Below are 21,323 nucleotides of genomic sequence, written 5' to 3'. Positions count from 1 at the left end.
TTCACCATAGCAAGAGCGGTTCCGATCCCACAATGCCTGTGCGAATATTGACACGTCACTTGGACTTCCGTAAACAGTGACCGGATTTCAGGAAACCTTTAACACTGCCCCCCTCTGGTTGTCTGGGGGAAACCTGTCTATGAGGGAAACAAGTCCTTCCAAGTAAAGAGTTAGGAGGTGTAAAAGTTCTCCATCACATAAACTGTAGAGCTAGTAAGTGATTTTTTTTTTCTTAAATTTGTTTTTTTTATATTTTGTAATAACCTTAATCCTGAATAGGCTAAATATGTGGACAGAGGTATGCCACTGCAGTATTTTCCTTCCCCATAGCTCTACAAAATTCTGTAGCCCACATGCAGAGGGGGTAGGTACTTCTCTTAAGCTTGGAAACTGGTAAGCTTACGAATAGGATGGATCGTAACAAACAAATAAAGACAAAACTTTGCATACCGTTAACTTTAAAATTGATAATTAAGAATGTCCTCTACAGACTTTGCATCTCTGTGGCCATGAACCTGGTTAAATCCTTGGACCATGTTAATATTCATTTGTATTTGTGTAATGAGGTAGCCTATAGATGACATAGTCACAGCTGACAATACAAACTTGAAAAGCAGGTTCTTTAATGTTTAGGTTACAAATGTGCACCTGTATAAAAATGAATCCAATCAATCAATGTAGCTGTGTAACCATTGATGTTACCAAGCAAGTTAAGTAAGGCTTCTCATAAAAACCCTGGGTGTTTATTACTGTGCTTTTAGTCTCTTTTTAGATTTAGTCAGTTTCAACTGTCATGAAGCCACTATTCTCTACTTCTCAGGATTCATGAAGTATTTGTGTGCTACCTTTTCACACATAGTTCCCCACGCGGTTTGAATATCACCAAAAGATCCAATGCAACATAATGAAAATGAATTTACAGTACCATCTATGACCCATATAATCGACAAATTTTCTCTTAGACATGCTGAAGCCATACTAAATGTAAAATGTAGGACGTCTTAAATGTTACAGCTTTGTCCCTGAAACTCAACTTTGAGGCAGTTGGCACTAGGAGGCCTGTGATTAACTTATATGGAATGGTCAGATATTTAGGGTGGAGTGCAGATAGCACCAGTACTGCCTCACATAAAATTCTCATGATGCTCTATGTCACTTTGGAAATAAGAGACTACTAAGTAACTACACTGATAAAACATACAAAAAGGACTAAAAACTCTTGAAAAAAGGGGGAAAAAAAGAAGCACATGACAATTTTTCCATGGACAGATTTTTACACACCTCCATACTTTTGATCCAATTGAAATTCAAATTGTACAAGGGTAGCCTTATGTCTTCAGTGCACCCAGATATGCCATAGGAACTGCTTCCATAATTGTAATATAAATTGTAAAATCTGACATTGCGATATTAAACAATATTATGTACTGTACTAATTTCATCTTACTACTAGGTTAAGAAGATGTTATATTCATGAATGGTTAATGTTGTCATTTTTACACTGAGACAAGTACACATTGTTGGAGTTCTGAATAGCTATGCTTATGTGTCTCAAAACATTAACAAAGCACTGATTCACTATCAGCCTAGCCTCGTTGCATTATGAAAATAAATTACATTGTATGATATAGTCAGGTAGTGGCTTCAAATATATTTCATCAAACATTCTAGTAACAGAAACATTCCAAAAGCTCTTCATTGGCATATAGTTTTCTCTAAGCTTTCAAATTGTCTAGTTTTTCTATTAGTCAATGATTAATGATGTAGTGTATGTATGACCAAATACATGTGAGCTTGATATTGACATTTGTTTCCAAAACACGTAGCCTAGCCTATCTGTTTAAGAAACTGTTAATACGCAGACCACAACCATAGTTTGCGAGTGGAATGACCAATATGTGGCTCCTAAAGTTGTGCTATTCATTATGTGAAAAGTCAGATTTTAAGGATATAGTTTTTGGCATACTACTGGCTTAAAGGTCAAGTCTTTAAAGATCAAAATGATTAACACTGTTATCAAAGACATCATGAAAAAAATAACATATCAGCGCTTAACAGCAATGTCCCAACATAGATTTAAGAGACTTGTGATGACTCTTTTGTATGCTTATGTGCAGAAGAAAACCATTACAAATATATATATATATATATAAAAATCTCAGATCCTACAATAAGAACACTTTATATACAAAACTAAGGCAGCCTTTTGAGAAAAGAATGCAAAAACAGACATACATGCTTCCTTAGAAAGCAGATATGATCACATGGACTGAAACGTCCCTACATACATCAGTATCAGTATATACTTTGTGCTCCTCTCTGTCCCCAGGCAAAGAAGGGCTGACCGCACCATGTCACACCCTGAAAAAGACTTGAATGAATGAGATTATTTTTCTGTTACCATTTGTGTGCCCAAGAAATTACCCACATATAAAGCCCTATATGTGCCCCAGAAAGCAAGGAAAATAGCAAAGTTGCCCCAAAGCAACCTTCATCTGTGCTCTCCACAGAAAACTTCACAGGAGAGGGGTGGTGGGGGCAAATAACAGTTATGCCCTTCTTGTGCTGGTGCATATTTGGCTGCCTTACAATGTATGAGGTATTGAGGTGCTGTAGAGCTTGGGTTAAGGGGTATTGAGGCAGAAACAGCTGGATCCTAACAGTGAGACTCCTTCTCATTCACTGGGAGGTAGCCGTCTTTAGTAGGGGCGCTTCTCTGGGGGAAGCCTTCAGAACCTGCTGGGAAGATCGCTAGCAGCTTTTGCTGCTCCCGCTTGGTCTTGGGCAAATCAGGGGAGGGTCTGGTGAGATAGTGCCAGCGCTACGAGAGAAAGAACAACATTATGTTGGGGGGGGGGGGGGGGGGTACAAGCAAAGTCTTTCATTTGCACACAATGGTTGTGTATGGATAATCAAATATCTGGAGAACCGTTTGCAGTATAATAACTTCTTCAATACTCAAATCTCTTTTCAGTTATTACAGTATGGACTAGCACAGATTCAAGGACAATTTTGAGGAAATATTGGATACTATAGCAAATACTCTCTTCAGATTTACATTGTTCATTTAGGGTGATGGAATGCACTCTCACAATAGTCTGGCAAACATTTGTGGACTGAGGTAGCACACTATGCACACTCACAAGATACATTTACTGTAGCCTTCCCCCTAAAAAATACGACGTTAACAATTCGTAGACACGGTTGGATATTTGAATATCAAAAAAATGTAATATACACACCCTAACTGCTTGCTATGTGTATGTAAATGTTTGTGTGACTTACCTCCTTCAGTGTTCCGCTGGTGGTGCAGAGCTTGTAGACCACCCACAGAGGAATGCACACCATAGAGGACAGGGCCAGGAGCCAGCCGATGGCATACCCCCACCACGGGTACACATACTCATTGTTGTACTTGAGAGGAGTGTACTTTATCAGGGAGAAGGCAAATGTGCCCTGCGCAGATGAAAACATCAGGCTAGGTTAGTTTATTATCTTTCTATAATTATCTAGAATCCAGAACTGAAATGATTTAGAATCTATCTATAATTCTCATTATATTCCTTCTCAAACTTTATCCATTGTAAGGATTACAAATAAGTTGTGTGGGGTATACAATAATGGTATGTGGAGAGATTATTCTACAGCCCAGAGGGACTAAAATTGAAAAAAAGGAAAAAGAGCTATACAATCAGAGTATTTCTGTAATTGCTGTAACTGCTATTCTGGTATTAGCCAGCAGGAGGAGCTCCTTCTACACTCATTGTTACTGAACACCCTGACTGTGTTTGGGTTTAACGCTTGGTTAGATGGCTAGATGTTTTTATGTTAAAACAAAACTCACAAAGCAGGTAGCAGGAGTGAAGAACATCCAGCAGTACTTTATGAGATTTCCAGGTCGGTAACCAATCATGTCCTCGATGTTGTCATAGAAACGATCAGCACCTTGAGGAAAAAGTCATAATTTAGAAACAGCAATAGGTTGTTGGCGTGTCTACATACAATAAATCAGCAATGCCATAGTTAGAGTGAAAATGATGATGGTCTGTTGAATACGGCATACCATTTACAAACAAAATACACAACTGTGAGAGTTATGTGATTTTCACGACTTACTGTATGTGTGTACAAGTGGGCAGGAACTCACCATATATCCATGCAATGCAGACCGTCTCAAAAACAGCCACAAACAGAAGGCACATCCCACTGGCTGCGTAATAATCAAAGAGTTGGAAGACATACATGCCACCCTGGTGAAAGAGATAGAAGCAAAGATGTATTAAATGGGTCAGGTGGTAATACTGGTTATAAATGAGTCAAAATACACTGGCACTGAACAAAATCCCAAATGCAAAATACCAAAAGGGTTTAACACCCATACCAACGGGATACATTATACAGTCTGTTTATAGCATTAATGGTGGGAGCTGGTTTTGGGCCTGCTGCCTAAAGTACATGATATTCTTCTATCTTGCATGTGTTGAAGACACACACTTGTCTTTGTCTGCCCAAAAGTAACTCATTTACAGGAATGATAATAGAAAGGTCTTTATCTCTTCAGTGAAAGCAGTAAGGTAAGTCCTTCAAAGTATCCTACGACAGTGAAAAAGGAACACTCTGAACCGCTCTTAACCATGAAGTATCTACAATGGTGTTACAGTAGGCAAGCTACCTCAGTAAGCATGATCAGTCCAACCATGTAGGACACGATAGCCACTCCCAGGATGAAGAGCTCCCTCCGATTCTTACGGCGGAAAACAGAAGGGTACATGTCCACCACTGACGTCACCAGACTCTCCACACATACAAACTAGACAGGCAAAGAATACACAGGACTAAATACATGAACATTAACAGCAACCTAGGCTAAAGTGGGATTTTTCCTTCATACACTAACTGTTTCAAGCTGGTTAGCAGTTCTTGTCACATAACTCACTTGTGTTTGTGTGCAAGAGGAATGTTTAATGATGATTGATGGTGTTTGCATCTTTAAATCCTATCCTATCCTATCTCCTATCCGGAGCCTCCGACTGATACAAAACACGGCTGTACGTTAACTTACTAGAACTAAAACATTCAGGCTCTGGGCTCTGTAAAGTGCCTTGAGACAATTTCAGCAGTTTTTGACACTATATAAGGAAAGATGAGAACAATTTGAATTGAATTGTTACAAGGTTTCCCAAGCATAAAAAATTATGAAAGTTGTTTTGCTTAACAAAAATTTGTAAATTAAGGTAGTCAAATTCGGATTCAGTTATTAACAAAAACTAGTAATGAAATTAAACACATTTTTGTTTGTTATAATCCTTTTCACGAGAGCCAATCTGTGGTGTCAGTACTGAACCTGAATAATGGTCACGTCTGTGGTTCATTTCTTGTAACAATCAAAACATTTAATCATCACTACTCTTCATTAGTTTACTCCAACGGAACCCCAAACACCTGTGCAGTCCCAGCAGTACAATCATATTAAAAAAGATTATGTTATATTAAATAAATATAATATAATAATAGATTAGAAATGGGGGCTTGCCTGGCTGTCCAGTCCCAGCAACACAATCATAACGAAGAAGAAAACAGCCCAGACAGGGGAGAAAGGCATCATGGAGACGGCGCGTGGATATGCAATGAAGGCCAGACCAGGACCTGGGCAGAGGGCGGGGGGGGGGAACATATTCTGTAAGTGTAGCTGGTAGTGGAATACCAATTTCTATGAAGTCCATAAAACTTGTGCAGACCTCTCTCCTAATGGTGTGGTAGTAAGTAAAGTGAAATGCTACATGGGTGAGTAAGCATGGGAAATTTCCATGGGGGGAGGGGGGGGAGAACATATTCTGTAAGTGTAGATGGTAGTGGAATACCAATTTCTATTAAGTCCATAAAACTTGTGCAGACCTCTCTCCTAATGGTGTGGTAGTAAGTAAAGTGAAATGCTACATGGGTGAGTAAGCATGGGAAATTTCCACCTCCGGTAATACTATGTGTAATATAACTTACTTTTTAACTTTCAAGGGCAAGACCATGAAAAGATAACATACAAGACACACAACGCTTAAGTTAGTCTTCATTTGACAAGGTTCAAGTTCATCAGACAGCTTCTGAATAGGGTTTTTTTCTTCAAAGGCTGTGTTCTTTTTTATAGGTTTGCCTATGCCTGTGGCGTTGGAAGTTTAAAACAAAGTTTTTGTCATGTTCAGGTTAATGTTGTAGGGGGATTTACCTGATTCTGCGACTTCTGAAATGGGCACATTCTGTTCGTATGACATGAAACCCAGTATGGAGAAGATGGCAAAGCCAGCAATAAAGCTTGTTCCACTATTGAGAAAGCATAAAGCCAGACAGTCCCTGGAAGAGAAAAGACACTGTACTGATCAACAAAACATCTGCCACATCGATTAAATAGTTTAGTTAGCGTTTTATCAAGATGCCTACTTACACTTCATATTTTCCAATCAAGTACTCACCTGTAGCAGTTGTTGTTATACTTGTTGTAACTGCCAAGTGCTGTGAGGCATCCCAAACAGATGGCATAGGAGAAGAAGATTTGTGTGCCTGCATCCATCCATACCTGAGGGAAAGAACGCATGAGTATGCTTGACTGACACCTGTGGCACTGCTGGAGGATTTAAAGGCAGGTCAACATTCAAAGTAATTAGGGACCAAGATAGTGCATGCCAAATGAATACAAAAAAGGCGCCTTTGGTCAAAGATTTGGAGTCCAGAGGGAGCGGTTGCCGGTGGAGACCACTCAGTCGACATGGTAATCCCAAGTGAGTGCTCGAACTCCTTCAAAACCTGCCCCTGCAGCTACATAGCTCACAAAGATTAAGGACACTTACTCAGATGCAAGCAAAATTAAGACAAAAGATGTCTGTCAATCAGTCTGTCTTTTCATCAATTGCACAAAGAGCTTCTCCATTACTCATGCGACAATTTCTCTAAGAGTGGTGCTTTTCCACTTGTTAACGCCTGTGACCAGCTCCGGTTTGAATGAATGAGGGCAACCTTTGTTGTCTGCATTCTGCAGGGTGGTGTTAAAACCCAACGGCAAGGTTTTGAGCCACTGGCAGCTTCTAGTGCTTAGCGCTCAGAAGCTCAGAATAGCATGTCTCACCAAACAGTCACACCTGTGGTCTCGCCACATGTAGAAACCTTTCACACCTCCACTTCATGATAAACATGAGTATGTTAATGCTGCTCGGGAGAGCTGGTTTCTGTTTTGAATAGGCTTGGCTGCTGTTGTGGAAATTGCCTTTAAATAACAGGTGAGGCAGGGTATTATAAATGTGTAAATCACAAAGTTTACTATCCAACAACTGAGTCACAAAACGCAGAAGCATTTGCAGCAGAGTTTCTAGCCTAAACCAGGAAACAATTTGAAGAAATAACTGTCTATACTGTTGTACCAGCCTTGAGTTGGAAAGACTGAACTAAGACTAAACTTTCATCTCTGAACAGCATCCCGATGCCAGGACGAGTAAGAGTCTGTGCTGACCGGGCCTATAAAAAGTATAACAGCACCACAGGGTATGACTCTCCCACCACCTGTTGGATGCGCAGGACAGCAATTCTCCAACCAATGAGTCACAGTGTGACTATTTCGACTGTTTTCTGATGACAAACCGAAATGACCATGATATACATATGTTCAGGCTTGTGCTGTAATCAGTTATTTGAAATATGGGTAAAACGATCTACTTAATAAGCCTGCCACTCCAAATTTGTTTGTGACTCCTGTCATGCAAAATGGCATGCAAATTATTGATTTCATTTGTTAGTAATTCTGTTACATTAGGGAAACTTTGCAAATGTCAGAAATGGTAGCATGCACACACACGTACTAAGCAGAGAGCTAGGCTTATTGACTGTTTTGTTTGGAGTATAGCTCACAAGAAGCAAGTGCACTAACGAAATAGAACAAGTCTTCAAGGAACTCTCTACAGCCGTTAGCAGTGCTTACACAGATGTAATGATTGAAAGACAACACAATGGTTTTCCCTAGAACAACATTTGCAAAGTAGCCATCAGTCAAATGCTGTGTGTCATACGCTCCAAGGGCACTATCCACTGTGGTCGTAGATCAGGGGGTTCCTCCTCCCCATAGAGATGAAACAGTCTGAAACTGTTGAGACTCACAGATGGCCCAAACAAAATGACACTTCCATGCTGAGTGAGTAGTTCGGGATCATGACACCCACACCTGTTCGATCCCTTCATTGCACAAGGGCAGAATGGGCCAACCAAATATAAAACGATCAAACCGCTCTCAACTCAACAACAACTCCTGACAAACTTGCCAAGTCCGTACAGGCCCACTGTGTGTCTTGTTCGGACCCTTGGACAAGATTATCTCCGAGGAACCACCCCCACCCCCTTAGGGCCAGATCGCTGATCACATGTTCCATATGCGCACGGCAAAACAGCTCTCCTCTTCAACACAGTGTCACACAAACACAAACAGTGGGTTGTTAACTGGCTTCTTTATGGCACACGCACAGGCACAATGACTCTACAACAAATGGCACTGTTATTTACTGATAGGATAGGTTAGGAGGTTAAATACTAGGCTAGTATAAAGTAGTATAGGTTAGGGAGGGGGAAATTCAATAAATCAACTGAGGTATGTGTAAACCGTGATGTATATTAGATTAGATTAGATTCAAATGTATTGTCATTGCACAGAGTACAAGTACTGAGACAACGAAATGCTGTTTAGCATCTAAGTGTAGAGTAGCAGTTAAAGTGCAGAGTATGTGCATATGTAAAGTGGAATATGTAAATAAATAAGATATGTACAGCAAGGAAAAAGATGTGGAGTATGGACAGTATTGAAAGAAGAATAGCAGCAATAGAATTGAGTAGACCCCTCTGACCTGTGGGTCACTCAGTCGTCCCAGATCTGGATACAGATAGTACTGAATCCCTCTGGAGGCCCCAGGCAGGGTCACCCCACGGACGAGCAGGATCAGCAGCATGGCGTAGGGGAATGTTGCTGTGAAATACACCACCTGCAGCAAAAAGACAAAGGGACAAAAAATACAACACTAAGAGCCATGCATCCACTTTTTGGTAAGACCCGGGGGATCATGATATCCCGTGTGCACCACACTTTTAACGTCAGCTGAAAATTGTGAATGGACCCCCCATAATGACGAGTGGGAAGAGTGTCTGGCTAGTGGGTAGTGTGACATTTTCTGATGACTCTGCAGTCGCGGGGTGTGTCAGCGGTGATCAGGAAACTGAGTACAGGGAATTGGTGGACCGCTTTGTGGCGTGGTGTAGGGACTACCATCTCCTTTTGAATGTCAACTAGACTAAGGGGATGGTCACTGATTTTAGGAGAAACCATAAGTAAATTGAACCAGCTGAGGTGGTTGGGGGATGCAAATACCTGGGTGTTCACCTTGACAACAGACTGGACTAGAAATACAACCCTAAGGCTGAGCAGACTCTACTTCTCGATGAAGCTTAGGGTCTTAAATGTGTGCAACAAGATGTTGCATGTTTTTTACGAGTCTGTGGTGGCAAGTGCAATTTTCTTTGCAGCCTTCTTTTTGGGCAGCATCATCAGAGCCAGTGACACTTAGAAGATGAGGAGACTGATTAAGGAGGCTATCTCTGTGCTAGGGACTTCCCTGGAGTCGTCGGAGCTGGTTGTGGAGAGAAGGATGTTGCACAAACTGCTTAAAATAATCCTCTCCATTGCCGACTGATCAGACAACAGACTGTGTTCAGACAGAGGACCCTTCAGCTTCACTTTAATAAGGACTGTTACAGGAAGTACTTCCTGCCCAGAGCAATCACCCTGTGTGATATCTCCCCTCTGTGTGTGTGTGTGTGTGTGTGTGTGTGTGTGTGTGTGTGTGTGTGTGTGTGTGTGTGTGTGTGTGTGTGTGATATCTCCCCTCTGTGGCGAGAGACAAGGCTCCTTCTCTGAGTGGCCGTGTCAAATTCTGTTTTTCAATTTTCATCCAGCATAGTAGCAATGCTATCTCTCATCTTATTGTGTGTTTCTTTTGTAATTGATGTGTTTATTGCTATTGGGAATTGCTGAGGATCAATGAAGCACTCTGTCTGTCTGTCTGTCTGTCTGTCTGTCTGTCTGTCTGTCTGTCTGTCTGTCTGTCTGTCTGTCTGTCTGTCTGTCTGTCTGTCTGTCTGTCTGTCTGTCTGTCCGTCTGCCCGTCTGTCCGTCCGTCCATCCGTCCGTCTTTCTGTCTGTCTGTCTGTCTGTCTGTCTGTCTGTCTGTCTGTCTGTCTGTCTGTCTGTCTGTCCGTCTGACCGTCTGACGGCTGTCCGTCTCTCTGTCTGTCTGTCTCTCTGTCTGTCTGGCTGTCTGTCTGTCTGTCCGTCTGTCCGTCTCTCTGTCTGTCTGTCTGTCGTTCAGTTGTTATAGTTCACCTTGCCAGTGGATTTCACACCCTTCCAAATGCAGAAGTAGCACATGACCCAGGCGATGAAGAGACAAAGGGCCAGGTCCCAGTGGAGGTCCCCCATGTGGTCAATCCCAGAGGAGATCCTCAGAACCTTCCTCCTGCAGACACATTACATGCACTGATGAACATCACTGGAAAAAGGTTCCTTCCAGATTCTTTAATAAAATAAAGGTCATTTAAACATCACTGGAAAAGGTTCCTTCGGGAGTCTTTAGTAAAATAAAGGTCATTTAAAGAACTTTTTTCCCCAGATGAGAAAGTCACTGTCACAGTTCAGATGACAAGGACATTTTATAACCAATGAACTTAAATACAAAACTTTGTAGGTATATCCAAGAAGGGTAATACATTTTGTTTTACTCTGTCTATGGACAGCAAACTCATATTATATAAACACGGACACTGGTTTGTCACACATCAATGCTTACATGTTTATTCTGTCAAGACATACCAAAGTATAATCAAGCTGCAAACCTTTCACTTGCTGTGATTACAAAATGGATAACAAAGCAATGTGGATAGTTTGACTTACTCCCAAAATTCAATGACTGGCGATGTAGCATTCGCCAAGTGGCTTTGGTCAAGAGAATCATTTCTTCTTTGGAACTCCACACAAGAGCCTTAGAAACCACAACAGACAGGATAAGACACATTGGAAATATCCATTCAATGGATCCATGTTTTGGCCTGCATTATTTAGAAACGCAATTACCTGTGTTCCATGTGTTGTTGCAAGAGGCCCAGGGCAAATCCCAAGTGAAGGAGAACCTGAGGTAATATATTCCCCAGGCCAATACGATGATGTAATAGAAATTTAGCAGTGCCACAATAACCTGTGTGGCATATCCAACTCCTACGCCACAGAGAAAGAGCAAGATAACACTTACGGGCGGTCCAGAAGAGAAAACAACAAAGAGTATGTTGAGTGATAATCCATATTCCTACTTTTACTATTTTTAACTTGTAAGCAAAACATGACACACAACTGGACATTCTTTAATCATATGCACCTAGCTGAATTCTCCACCCTATTGCTCACACACATTTAAAAAAAATCTAGTTGAGGAAAAATCCTTTTTTGATAAATAAATAATATTAATGTATAAATACAGTTTCCAAGCATGAATCCTCATTTCCAATCAAAAACAATAAACCTGTAATATGTGAATGTGAAAAATGGGATATGACTCCTCACCTTCAAAGATGGGACAGATTTTCCTCCAGCAGGTGATGCCACCCTGACTGGTGTATTGGCCCAGTGAAGTCTCCAGGAAGAACACAGGTATTCCACAGGTGAAGAGGAAAATAAGATACGGGATGAAGAATGCACCTGTTCAGAATGGAAGGGAAGATGGAGGTGAAGCGAGTCTCTTAAAAAACAAAAACAAAAACAATTGGAGCTGTGATCTTGAGCTTCATGTGATCTCTGATAGGGAAATATGAAACTCTGACTTTAATCAAGTATGAATTTATTAAGCAAGTGCCTTGTATTAAAATAATTACCCTGTATGAATCATGTGCTTATGTAAGCAGGAACATGGCTTTTCTGTGTTTCTGTGCGTGTGTAACTGATGCGACTTAGTCTGCATATGTGTTAGAGCATGTTTGGACCAGAGGTGATAAAAAGGGTCGAACTGTACTTCTTTCGACCTTGTGTAAAACCGACAGAAAGAAAGAAACGGCAGCTTTCTAAGAGGATAAGACTTCATCTTATAACATCTGCTGTGTATTCACTATGAACAGCTGCTCCTCAAAGACAAAAAACTTCAAACAACAGCTGTGACCCCCTAATCCTATGACGAAGAAACTTACAAAAGCCTGTCTGGTAGGCCAGGGGTCCGTTTACTCAAGTGCTTTGCAAACACAAAACAAGATGAGTGTATCTGAAACACACTATACAATGACCATCAAAATGCCAGTAACAGACAGCCCCCCCCCCCCCCCCCCCCTAATAAACAAAGATGAGTATGGCTGTCACAGACAGATACACCTACCTCCGCCATTCTTGTAGCACAGGTATGGGAACCGCCAGACATTGCCCAACCCAATGATTTCTCCAGCAACGGACAGGATAAACTCCATCTTATTTGTCCACTGACCACGCTCCTCCATCTTCTCCTCTGTGTGTGGGACAATATCCAAAGGCCTGCTGTGGCCATTTGAAGGATCCCGTTTGGCCACACTGTCCATGTCTCCTATGCGCATGAATGAGAAACACATTTGATCTAAGGATACGCATTGAAAACGTATGGAGTTAGTATCGAAGTCATAATTTTGGTATCGTGACAACCCTAGTGTCAACCATATACTTCATCAGTTTCAGTGACATTGCGTTTTTGGTATGGTGCAGATTGGCATTTTGTAAATGTCTGCTAAATTAATTAATGTGTGTTTCTTTTTTTCCTTCAGGTTTACCTACAGAGAGGCAAAACTGGGAACCATAGCAACATCCATACATCCATCATCCAACGTACATTTGTAGTTCCACGTTGGTGGGATGAACTGCCTAGCACTACCAGAGCAGGGGTTCAGATGTCATGCCTTATTTGAAAAAAAGGATGTTCTGTAAGGCACGGCCGTTGTAACACAGCTCTGCACCATGAACTTCATGGCATCTCTTACTTAAATACATTTTACATAAGGAATAGAAAAAAAGTGCAGAAATGTAACTACTGTAAGTGCAAGTTAAGTAGTACACTAGTAAATTTGATCCATGGACCCACACCTGGCAAACTAAGCACCGGAGCAGCCAACACAAAGCAGATCAGGACATGCCATGCCCCCCACTTTACACCGCTCTTCCCCCTCACTATGGCTCCCTTGAAGTATCCCTTAGAAGAGGCATGCAATTGTTAACATATTTTTTCTACACATTTGTTTACATATCCACTACAAACATGTTCCTACCTAAACTGACATGTTAAAGAAGGGATCCTTGGAACTGGGGTACTCTTTTTCATTTATTTTTTTGAGCTGGACAACTGGTCAGGAACTACCATGCTTAATGTTTCAGCCATAGTGAGGTTACGGCTGCGATATAAATGGTACACTGCTTTACGGTGTCTTCGACATCGCCCACACTGAGGAGTGTGAGTGGCAGAGACTAGGCTGCTGAGGTAAATGTCCCTGTGATCCTGATTTTCATTAGAATATTATGTCTGGTCCACTGTTTTAATATTGTCGTCTCCCAAAACTATGACACACCATGCATGCTCTACCTCCAAATGATGATACTGATCTCACTTCTATTGAATACTAAGATATTCATTATATTCATTGATGTTTGCATGCTCATTCATGAAGAATGACCTGTTGTATTTCATTTGATAGCTATATGAATGTTCAGAAAGGGTATGGGGTGGTAGTAGAGTAGTTCAGTAAGAGGATGACGGTAGTGCCAAGGATTATTGTTGTTTCATATTGACTGACCTCAGCATACAGAGACCCTCCACCTGAAGACTGGCACCTATCTTCCTGCAATCACCCCAATGTCTTATATTGAAATAAAAGATAAAACAACCCTGTACACTGTCATTGTTCTGCAATGTTTCTATGTGTATTTGTTAAATTATATTCAGCCAAGTTGCATTAAAACCGAGGTGGTGACATACAGTACTGTGCAAAAGTTTTAGGCAGGTGTGAAAAAATGCGGTAAATCATAGACTGCCTGGAATTACATGATGAAACAGAAAGATTTGAGGAAGCCTGCATCAACAGAACATCTGTGGTTAGTTCTCCAAGATGCTTGGGACAACCTGCCAGCGGAGTTCCTTTTAAAAACTGCAAGTGTACCTAGAATAATTTATGCTGTTTTGAAGGCAAAGGGTGGTCACTCCAAATATTGATTTGATTTAGATTTATCTTCTGTCCATTCACTGTATGCTAATTGATGGAAATGAACTGTTAACACTTCCATTTTAAAAGTATTTTTAGGTTACAGCATTTTTTTCCCACCTGCCTACAACTTTTGCACAGTAGCCTACTGTATAACAGAGACAGTTTAATTATCAAAAATGTGATAATGATATTGGAGAAAGTATTGAAAGCAAACGTGCTGTAATAATCAGAGGTAATAGTTGGCCAAGCGTTACATTCACTCACGTAAAAACACGTTAGTAACATTTTCTTAATCTACCAACCGATGTATTTATCAAATGAGTTATTAGCTACCGCTGTATTCAAAATCAGGTTTGGTCAAAGGTATAAGTCTTGTAGCTACAGACTTCAGTCGCTAAGTATCAGGTGAGTCTCTCCAGGCACTTCAATGGATCAGACTAGATCAGCGTTAGCCCCGCCCACAGACTTTGATGGGTGTGTTTGACAGATAAAATAAATTATTGATGCGCTGCAACACAGGACCATGAAATAATTAATTAAATAGTGAAATAATTAAATGTGTTTTTTACACAAAATGAATTGCTATTTAATTAATTAATGACACATTTAATAAAACATTTATGTATTTAATTCCCATTTTAATTAATTAATGACACATTTAAATAATTATTGATGGTGTATTTATTTATTGAATTGTGGCACTTTCAGTCCTCCATATGAATGCCCTCTCTACTGATTCACTTGTCTTCTTGGCTGTTTATTTAAGACATACATCTTTAACCTCGTTACCTCATAGTATGAAATGTGCTGTACACATAACATTATTTCATTTGATTCGAGGTCTGCCTGTCTGAACATATATTTGATACACCTGAATGCACAGTATCTCATAGTATGTACAATAGCTAGTTTGTTCCTAGGACTTTGTGATCTTTTCAACCTCCCAACTAAGAGTTTTAACATGTATTAAGACATAAAGGTGATGACAGTGAGCATACAGTATAAACCTCATCCATGTTGTTAATTTATGTGATAAAATAATGATGTGTGCAGGTATTTTGGCTATTCTTTGGACATGACTGCTTTTTCTGCCCTGCCCCCTCTACTGCGTGGGGCATTTTGAAAACTTAACAGCTTTACACATGCATGTGCATTTAACTCTTACAAACGTTTGCAGCAACCCCACATCATATTTCTCATTGGTGACGTGCGCCCCTTTGAATGGCCATGATAGTCATGTATGACATTAGCATGGTACATGCTGGGGCCAATGACCCTGTAGATCAGACTCTGATGAAAGAGCTCCTTCTGTGCAGGAAACAGACTGCTCACTGACTGTGCTCACTGCTGTCAGTTCGTGTTAACAGGCCCTGGGTCCCCCCCCCCCCACCCCCTGTCTCTCGCGTCACTTGGCACTGACCAGGCCAAAAGGCCCCCCTCTGCTCTGCTCCCTTCTCCTCCCCTCCCTGTCCAGACCAGACCAAACTAATGATGGGGTGGGTGCTTTAAACATTTAAACAAATCCTGGGCCCCCTCCCTCTAAAGCTATGTCCCAAGGGCCATGGATGGGAGCCAAACATGTTAGAGCGTTACCTCCTGAGGCGAGATTGAAACGAGGGGATGGGACCGAGCAGACCAGTTATTTTTCCAGTTAATTCTCAGAGTTGGAAAGATCCGTTCGCAGAAACGTTTTTCGTTGGACAGGGTGAATCATGGACACCTTGAGACGCTGGCCAGACAGGTTTAGTCAGCTAGATCTGAGTCTTTCAGATTGAAATCCTCTACATTTGAGAACACTTAACGTTTCAACTTTACATTGGTTTCCTAAAGTCAGGGTCACACTGTTTCATGAACCATCACTAATGTGTAATCTACCCTCGCAAGGACTTGCAGCTGATCAGTAGCCAGGAACCAAATCTCATCCTGATTTGGGAGCACCTGCTATTTCATTAAACTCCTTTGCTTGGCTATGATCTGCCATGGAAGTGGCATAGCATGTGCGATAGCTTCTGAAATCCTTTCCACCAATCAGAGGTGCTCTCTCACATCCCTGCATTTACAGTCGTAGTTGAGTAACACACAAGTGTTGCACAACTGCTATAACTGACATTTTCAATACATTGCGTTACCTAACATGTGGAATCTTACAGAGGAGAGTCTGAAGCCATTTCTCTCCATTATGGGTGTTCTGACTAATACATTACAATTTTGGTTTTCAGAGTTAACTGAAAACAGGTTTCACATAGGGGAGAATCTTCTACACGCCTTAAAGTGTATTCCTGCAAAGTATATGCTGCATATGGAAAGAATGTTACATTTCATTTGTTTTTTTATAAATAATATTACTTTATTTGAATAGTATGGAGATAGAGGTTGTTTCCAGGTGGATTCTCTCTTACCTATGTAGTTTGAGGCAGTACGTTTGTTTGAGAGAGAGAGAGAGAGAGAGAGAGAGAGAGAGAGAGAGAGAGAGAGAGAGAGAGAGAGAGAGAGAGAGCATAATTGGTTAACAATTAATGAAGGAGAGGGGGCATAACTCAAGGATTGCTCTTGAAAATCAGGCCATAGATATAGTCAGATCACTCATACCGACTGTTTCTTGGTAAAACATTAATATTTGCCAGAGAACATTAAGAAGATTTTTTTTTCTTTCAATCAAAGTATCCTTTGCTGCTAATACAGTTCCTGAAAGGAACCAAATAGAAATGTCAAGGGTTCTTTTGTTGAGGCATACCACCATATCATTTGTCAGTGGAGTACACACTTTAACCCTATAAATGATCGGCAGATGAGATACAGAACAGTGCAGCTGTTAGCTGTTAATTATGATTATGTAAATCATTGCAATAATATGCTAAACAAGCATACCTAGAAATGCAGCTCATCATGTGCAACAATCGGAAAAGAGTCAACAGGAACATTTACATTTTCATTCAAACATTCCACAAATGAGGGAGGGCCAACAAACTAGACAAAACTAATTTACGATGAAACTACTTGAAAAGCATGATTTACAGTAATAGACTGCACATCCTAGTTGCAGATAACATTGTAGGCTTCTTAATACTATCAAGTGCACTTTAGACACTTAAAAAAAAAAACTTACACTGCTTGTTTAAGTCCCATTCACTAACATGCCATTCCAAAATAACGATGTCTTTGTCATGATCATAATGAATCATTTGTATTTTATCCGTTATGTCTTAATATGTCACATGTATGCATGAAGAAATACCATGAACAAATAAGAATAACAGATCCTCACAAATCCTATTAGGCCTTTAAAAAGGAGAAACTCAAACAGAACTCACCCTTCATTGTGATGCCTCAAGGTAGCTGTTAGGTTTGAGATGTGCCAGGGAGGTATCTGACAATATAATGTGAGTGGAGGGGTGGAGAGTTCCGTAATTCTAAACAGCCCGTCAACCTTCAATAAGCTTCCAGCTAACCAACCAGTGCACTCCACTCTCCCATTCTGACAACACTCCCAAACACACAAATGCAAATTCGCACACACACACACACACACACAGGGAGAGAGAGAGAGAGAGAAAGAAAGAGAGAGGTAGAGAGAGAGAGGGAGAGAGAGGAAGAAAGAGAGAGATGGAGGGGGAGAGAGAGAGAGGAAGAGAGAGTGAGAAAGAGAGAGAGTGAAAGAGAGAGAGAGAGAAAGAGAGAGAGTGAGAGTGAGGGAGAATGCGCCACACAGTGGAGTCTCAGTGTGACAGAATGATTGCATAACCTTTGGGCTCACATTCTGCAAGGATTCCCTTTCAATGGTGGAAGAGAATAGTGGAGTGAGAGAATTTCTTCTAATAAAGGACCACCTTCACCAAAATGGCTCGTTTTAAACCAAACTGAAAACATTCCTCCAGCGTGGTGAAGTTGTCCAAAGTTTTTCACCCAAAAGCAAGTCTTTATTCATCTGACTGTACTGCTTCCTCTCACTCCCAGCTCTTCATTCACAGCTTGTTCCCACACCAGTGGCACTCACTGAACTGGCCCAGTTTGAAGAACTAGTTCAAACATTGCAAGCCTTGGCATTCTCTGCTTGTGAAGGCTTATTTGTGCGAGTCTCTGCGCACCCCCATCACCCAACGGATCACTCTAGGCCAACCAGAGACATTTCGTTTTCCCAACGAAAGGCAGTTTTTGGGGGTTTTGTCCTGATTTTCCGCACATCAAGAGTAACATCTTAAGGGGTTTGTTATGTTAATGGAGTCGTTTTGGTGCAGGTCATAGACTAGTTAGGTGCCAAAAAAAAAATCAAGATTGAGGCTCAGTAGGGGACCAGAATGTTTGGTGTGAACCTGGCCAAGATTACCACAGTGTATGCATAGCCCCAACGTGAAGCACAGAGGTGGGAGGGTGGGGATAGGGGGGATGTATGAGTGCAAAAGATGTTGGGGAGATTGTTGTTGTGGCATTGTTCCCTTGCAAACTCACATTGTTAGAGTCACTGTTTAACGACCAGGCAAGGATTTGTTGAGCATCAACATTTAGATGGTTCTCAGGGAAAAGGTTTCAGGGATGTATGCAACAGTGGCACTATTTGCAAAATATGGAATCTACAGTAAATGAGCACGTTAAACTTGAAGGTCAGAATTTTTAGAGTTTCAGCGTGGAGACGCTCTCTAAGCTGCTGCTCAGAGAATGGCCTACCTGATTGTAGAATTAGTGGCATTTCATGCATAGAATATATGCAAAATATGGAATGGACAGTAAATGAGCATGTTAAACTTGAAGAATGTGCCGGAAGAGTTTCAGCGTGGAGCTGCTGCTCAGAGAATAGCCTTTAGTGGCATTTAGTGGAATTTATACCATTCAGTCAGGTAGACTACAGGAGGGGAGGGGAAACCACACCATATAGTCGATGGCAGGAAGGGGAGACAGTGGGGGGAAGGGGTTCACCTGTGGGGGGAGAGGGGTGATACCAGAGGACAAAGGGTGATAGCAGGGATGGGATGAAGAGGCGCAGATGATAATTGTTCAGGTCTCAGTGAGACAGACAGAGTACACATCCAAGGGTATGAGTTACAGATACAAAATAATACTACACTAAGTTCATGTCTCTTACAAGAGTAACATATCAATATTTTGTATCAGTTCTATCAGTCCCCTATACGAGCATTGCTATGCTCACACAAGAACCACCATGCAACAACCAATCAGAACAGGAAAACATCAATATGCGGTTCAATCAGAATGTACTTAAGTTTTATTAAGCAGTCAATATTAATGTAGTCCATTACTACATGACTCAAACACATATTTAGTGAGTCCAGTCACAATGGACAACATAGCTTAATAACCTCAGTTCCTCTGTCAAAAACAATGTGACTGGACTCACTAAATCTGTCTACTGTCTACTAATTGTCCTATGTAAGTAAAGTGTTTGGCAACTGATACTAATAATTCGATTCCATTTAGACATGGAATCTTATCCATTCTACATTTACCAGAGGGCCTACTTCTATGCACATTCCTTTCTATTGAAAAACAGTCACAACCTTTCACAAAGCTGACTACACTTTGGGATTTTGTATCCCTTAAAAAGGGCAAAATAGAGACAAAAGGAGTCTCCCCCCCCCCCCCCCCCCCCCCCCCCCCAAACAACTGACTTGAACCTCAAATGTTCTGCTGCACTACACAGCGGTGCCACAGGTCGCTGGTCAGGGTTTGTCTGCACCGTCTTAAAAAACTGTCCTGTCTCCCCCAATTAAAATCGCACAGTTTTGCTCATAACAACCGGCCTGTTAATTATGAGTTTCAACATGTGGTAAGACATCTCCTGTTGAGTTTTTGGTTAATTGCCATTAAGTGCTCTCAAGGACACAGCTTGAGGTTTTTCTCATAAACCTTCAAATGTTCTTTTTTAAAATACTTTAATTAAGCCTGTCTATTCTTGTGTCATTATGTCCTGAAAGAATGAATGTTGCTTCAGACATGAGGATTGTTCATTCACAAGCCATTACCGCTGTGATGGAATAGTTTTGTTTATGCTTTCACGCTCTGACCATACAGTGGGGATAAATGCATATGTACAAATTAAATACACTTCTGCAACCCTTCCAACAGGTTTATGCTTTTGAATATATTGGTCTATCGGCTTTGGTCTATTGGCCTATTGTTATTCTTCACAGCCCATATGCAAAAGAAAACTTAAGGCTAAAAGTTGCTCCTAACTTGAGAATTTAGGAGAAACTCTTTGGGTAATGGTTGTGTCAGTCTTGTCTTAGGGACTCCTAATGTTTTGAGTAAGAGTCATTCACAAAGCTTCTTAGTGCTAAAACTAGCATCTCAAACCGGCATCTGGGAGCCATGCTGATATAAACACCTGAAAACCAGCATATGCTGGAAGATGGCCTTAGCTGGTCTAAACTGGTATGCCATGTGAAAACATAACTTTAGCGGGTCAAACTAGCTCGTCAACCCCACCAACCAACTGAAACGACCCATTCATTACCAAAATGTTAAGGTTTAGTGTGCAGTTTTTAGTGGCATCTAGTGGTGAGGTTGCTGAATTTCAGCCAAATGAATACCCCATTACAAGCGCGTGTGAGTACCTACGGTGGTCGTCAAATGCCATAAAAACGCGAAAACATTAATGAAAACAAAATGATTCGTAGTTACAGGTAATTATACACTAATGAAAACATAATTATGAATACTATATTCCATTCCTACCGACAGATGCCACTAAAAACTACAGACTGTGCCTATAACTGAATGTAATGTTCCATTGCCAGATTTAAACCAACTCCTGTCTACACATGTGTCATCATACAGAGCCATTTTAAAAACTATGCAAAGATGGTGTTGTTTGTCATATTTATGTATTTATTTAACTATTGTTTTTTTTTGCAGTAGGCTATGAAGGTTGTTTTTTTCAGACTCAAGTATATTATTCTTATGAAACATACACTAACACTTCAAGAACACATAGTTACATTCACTAACATAGAAAATGCCTTGATTGATTTAATGATTTCTAAGTTAACTATACCTTGGCTATTTAATTTAGTAAGCTATCTGGTTACAGCATACAA

The 21,323-nt window shown here is 40.8% G+C and overlaps 1 protein-coding gene across 1 annotated transcript; it reads right to left on the bottom strand.

The window, feature by feature from the left end:
* Nucleotides 1-2,656: 2,656 nt before the first annotated feature.
* On the bottom strand, nt 2,657-12,627 carry slc6a13 (solute carrier family 6 member 13; the record flags this gene model as incomplete). Its single annotated transcript, XM_080842789.1, has 14 exons — nt 2,657-2,821; nt 3,286-3,456; nt 3,845-3,945; nt 4,148-4,250; nt 4,673-4,810; nt 5,534-5,646; nt 6,221-6,345; nt 6,465-6,568; nt 8,874-9,008; nt 10,403-10,535; nt 10,970-11,057; nt 11,150-11,290; nt 11,633-11,767; nt 12,432-12,627. The coding sequence occupies 14 exons, from the start codon at nt 12,625-12,627 to the stop codon at nt 2,657-2,659; spliced, it is 1,848 nt and encodes a 615-aa protein (XP_080698915.1).
* Nucleotides 12,628-21,323: the final 8,696 nt, after the last annotated feature.

The sequence above is a fragment of the Sprattus sprattus genome, assembly GCF_963457725.1.
Source record: "Sprattus sprattus genome assembly, chromosome: 7".
Lineage (NCBI taxonomy): Eukaryota > Metazoa > Chordata > Actinopteri > Clupeiformes > Clupeidae > Sprattus > Sprattus sprattus.
Note: the sequence above shows the minus strand (reverse complement) of the source record. Positions and strands in the feature narration are given on the sequence as shown.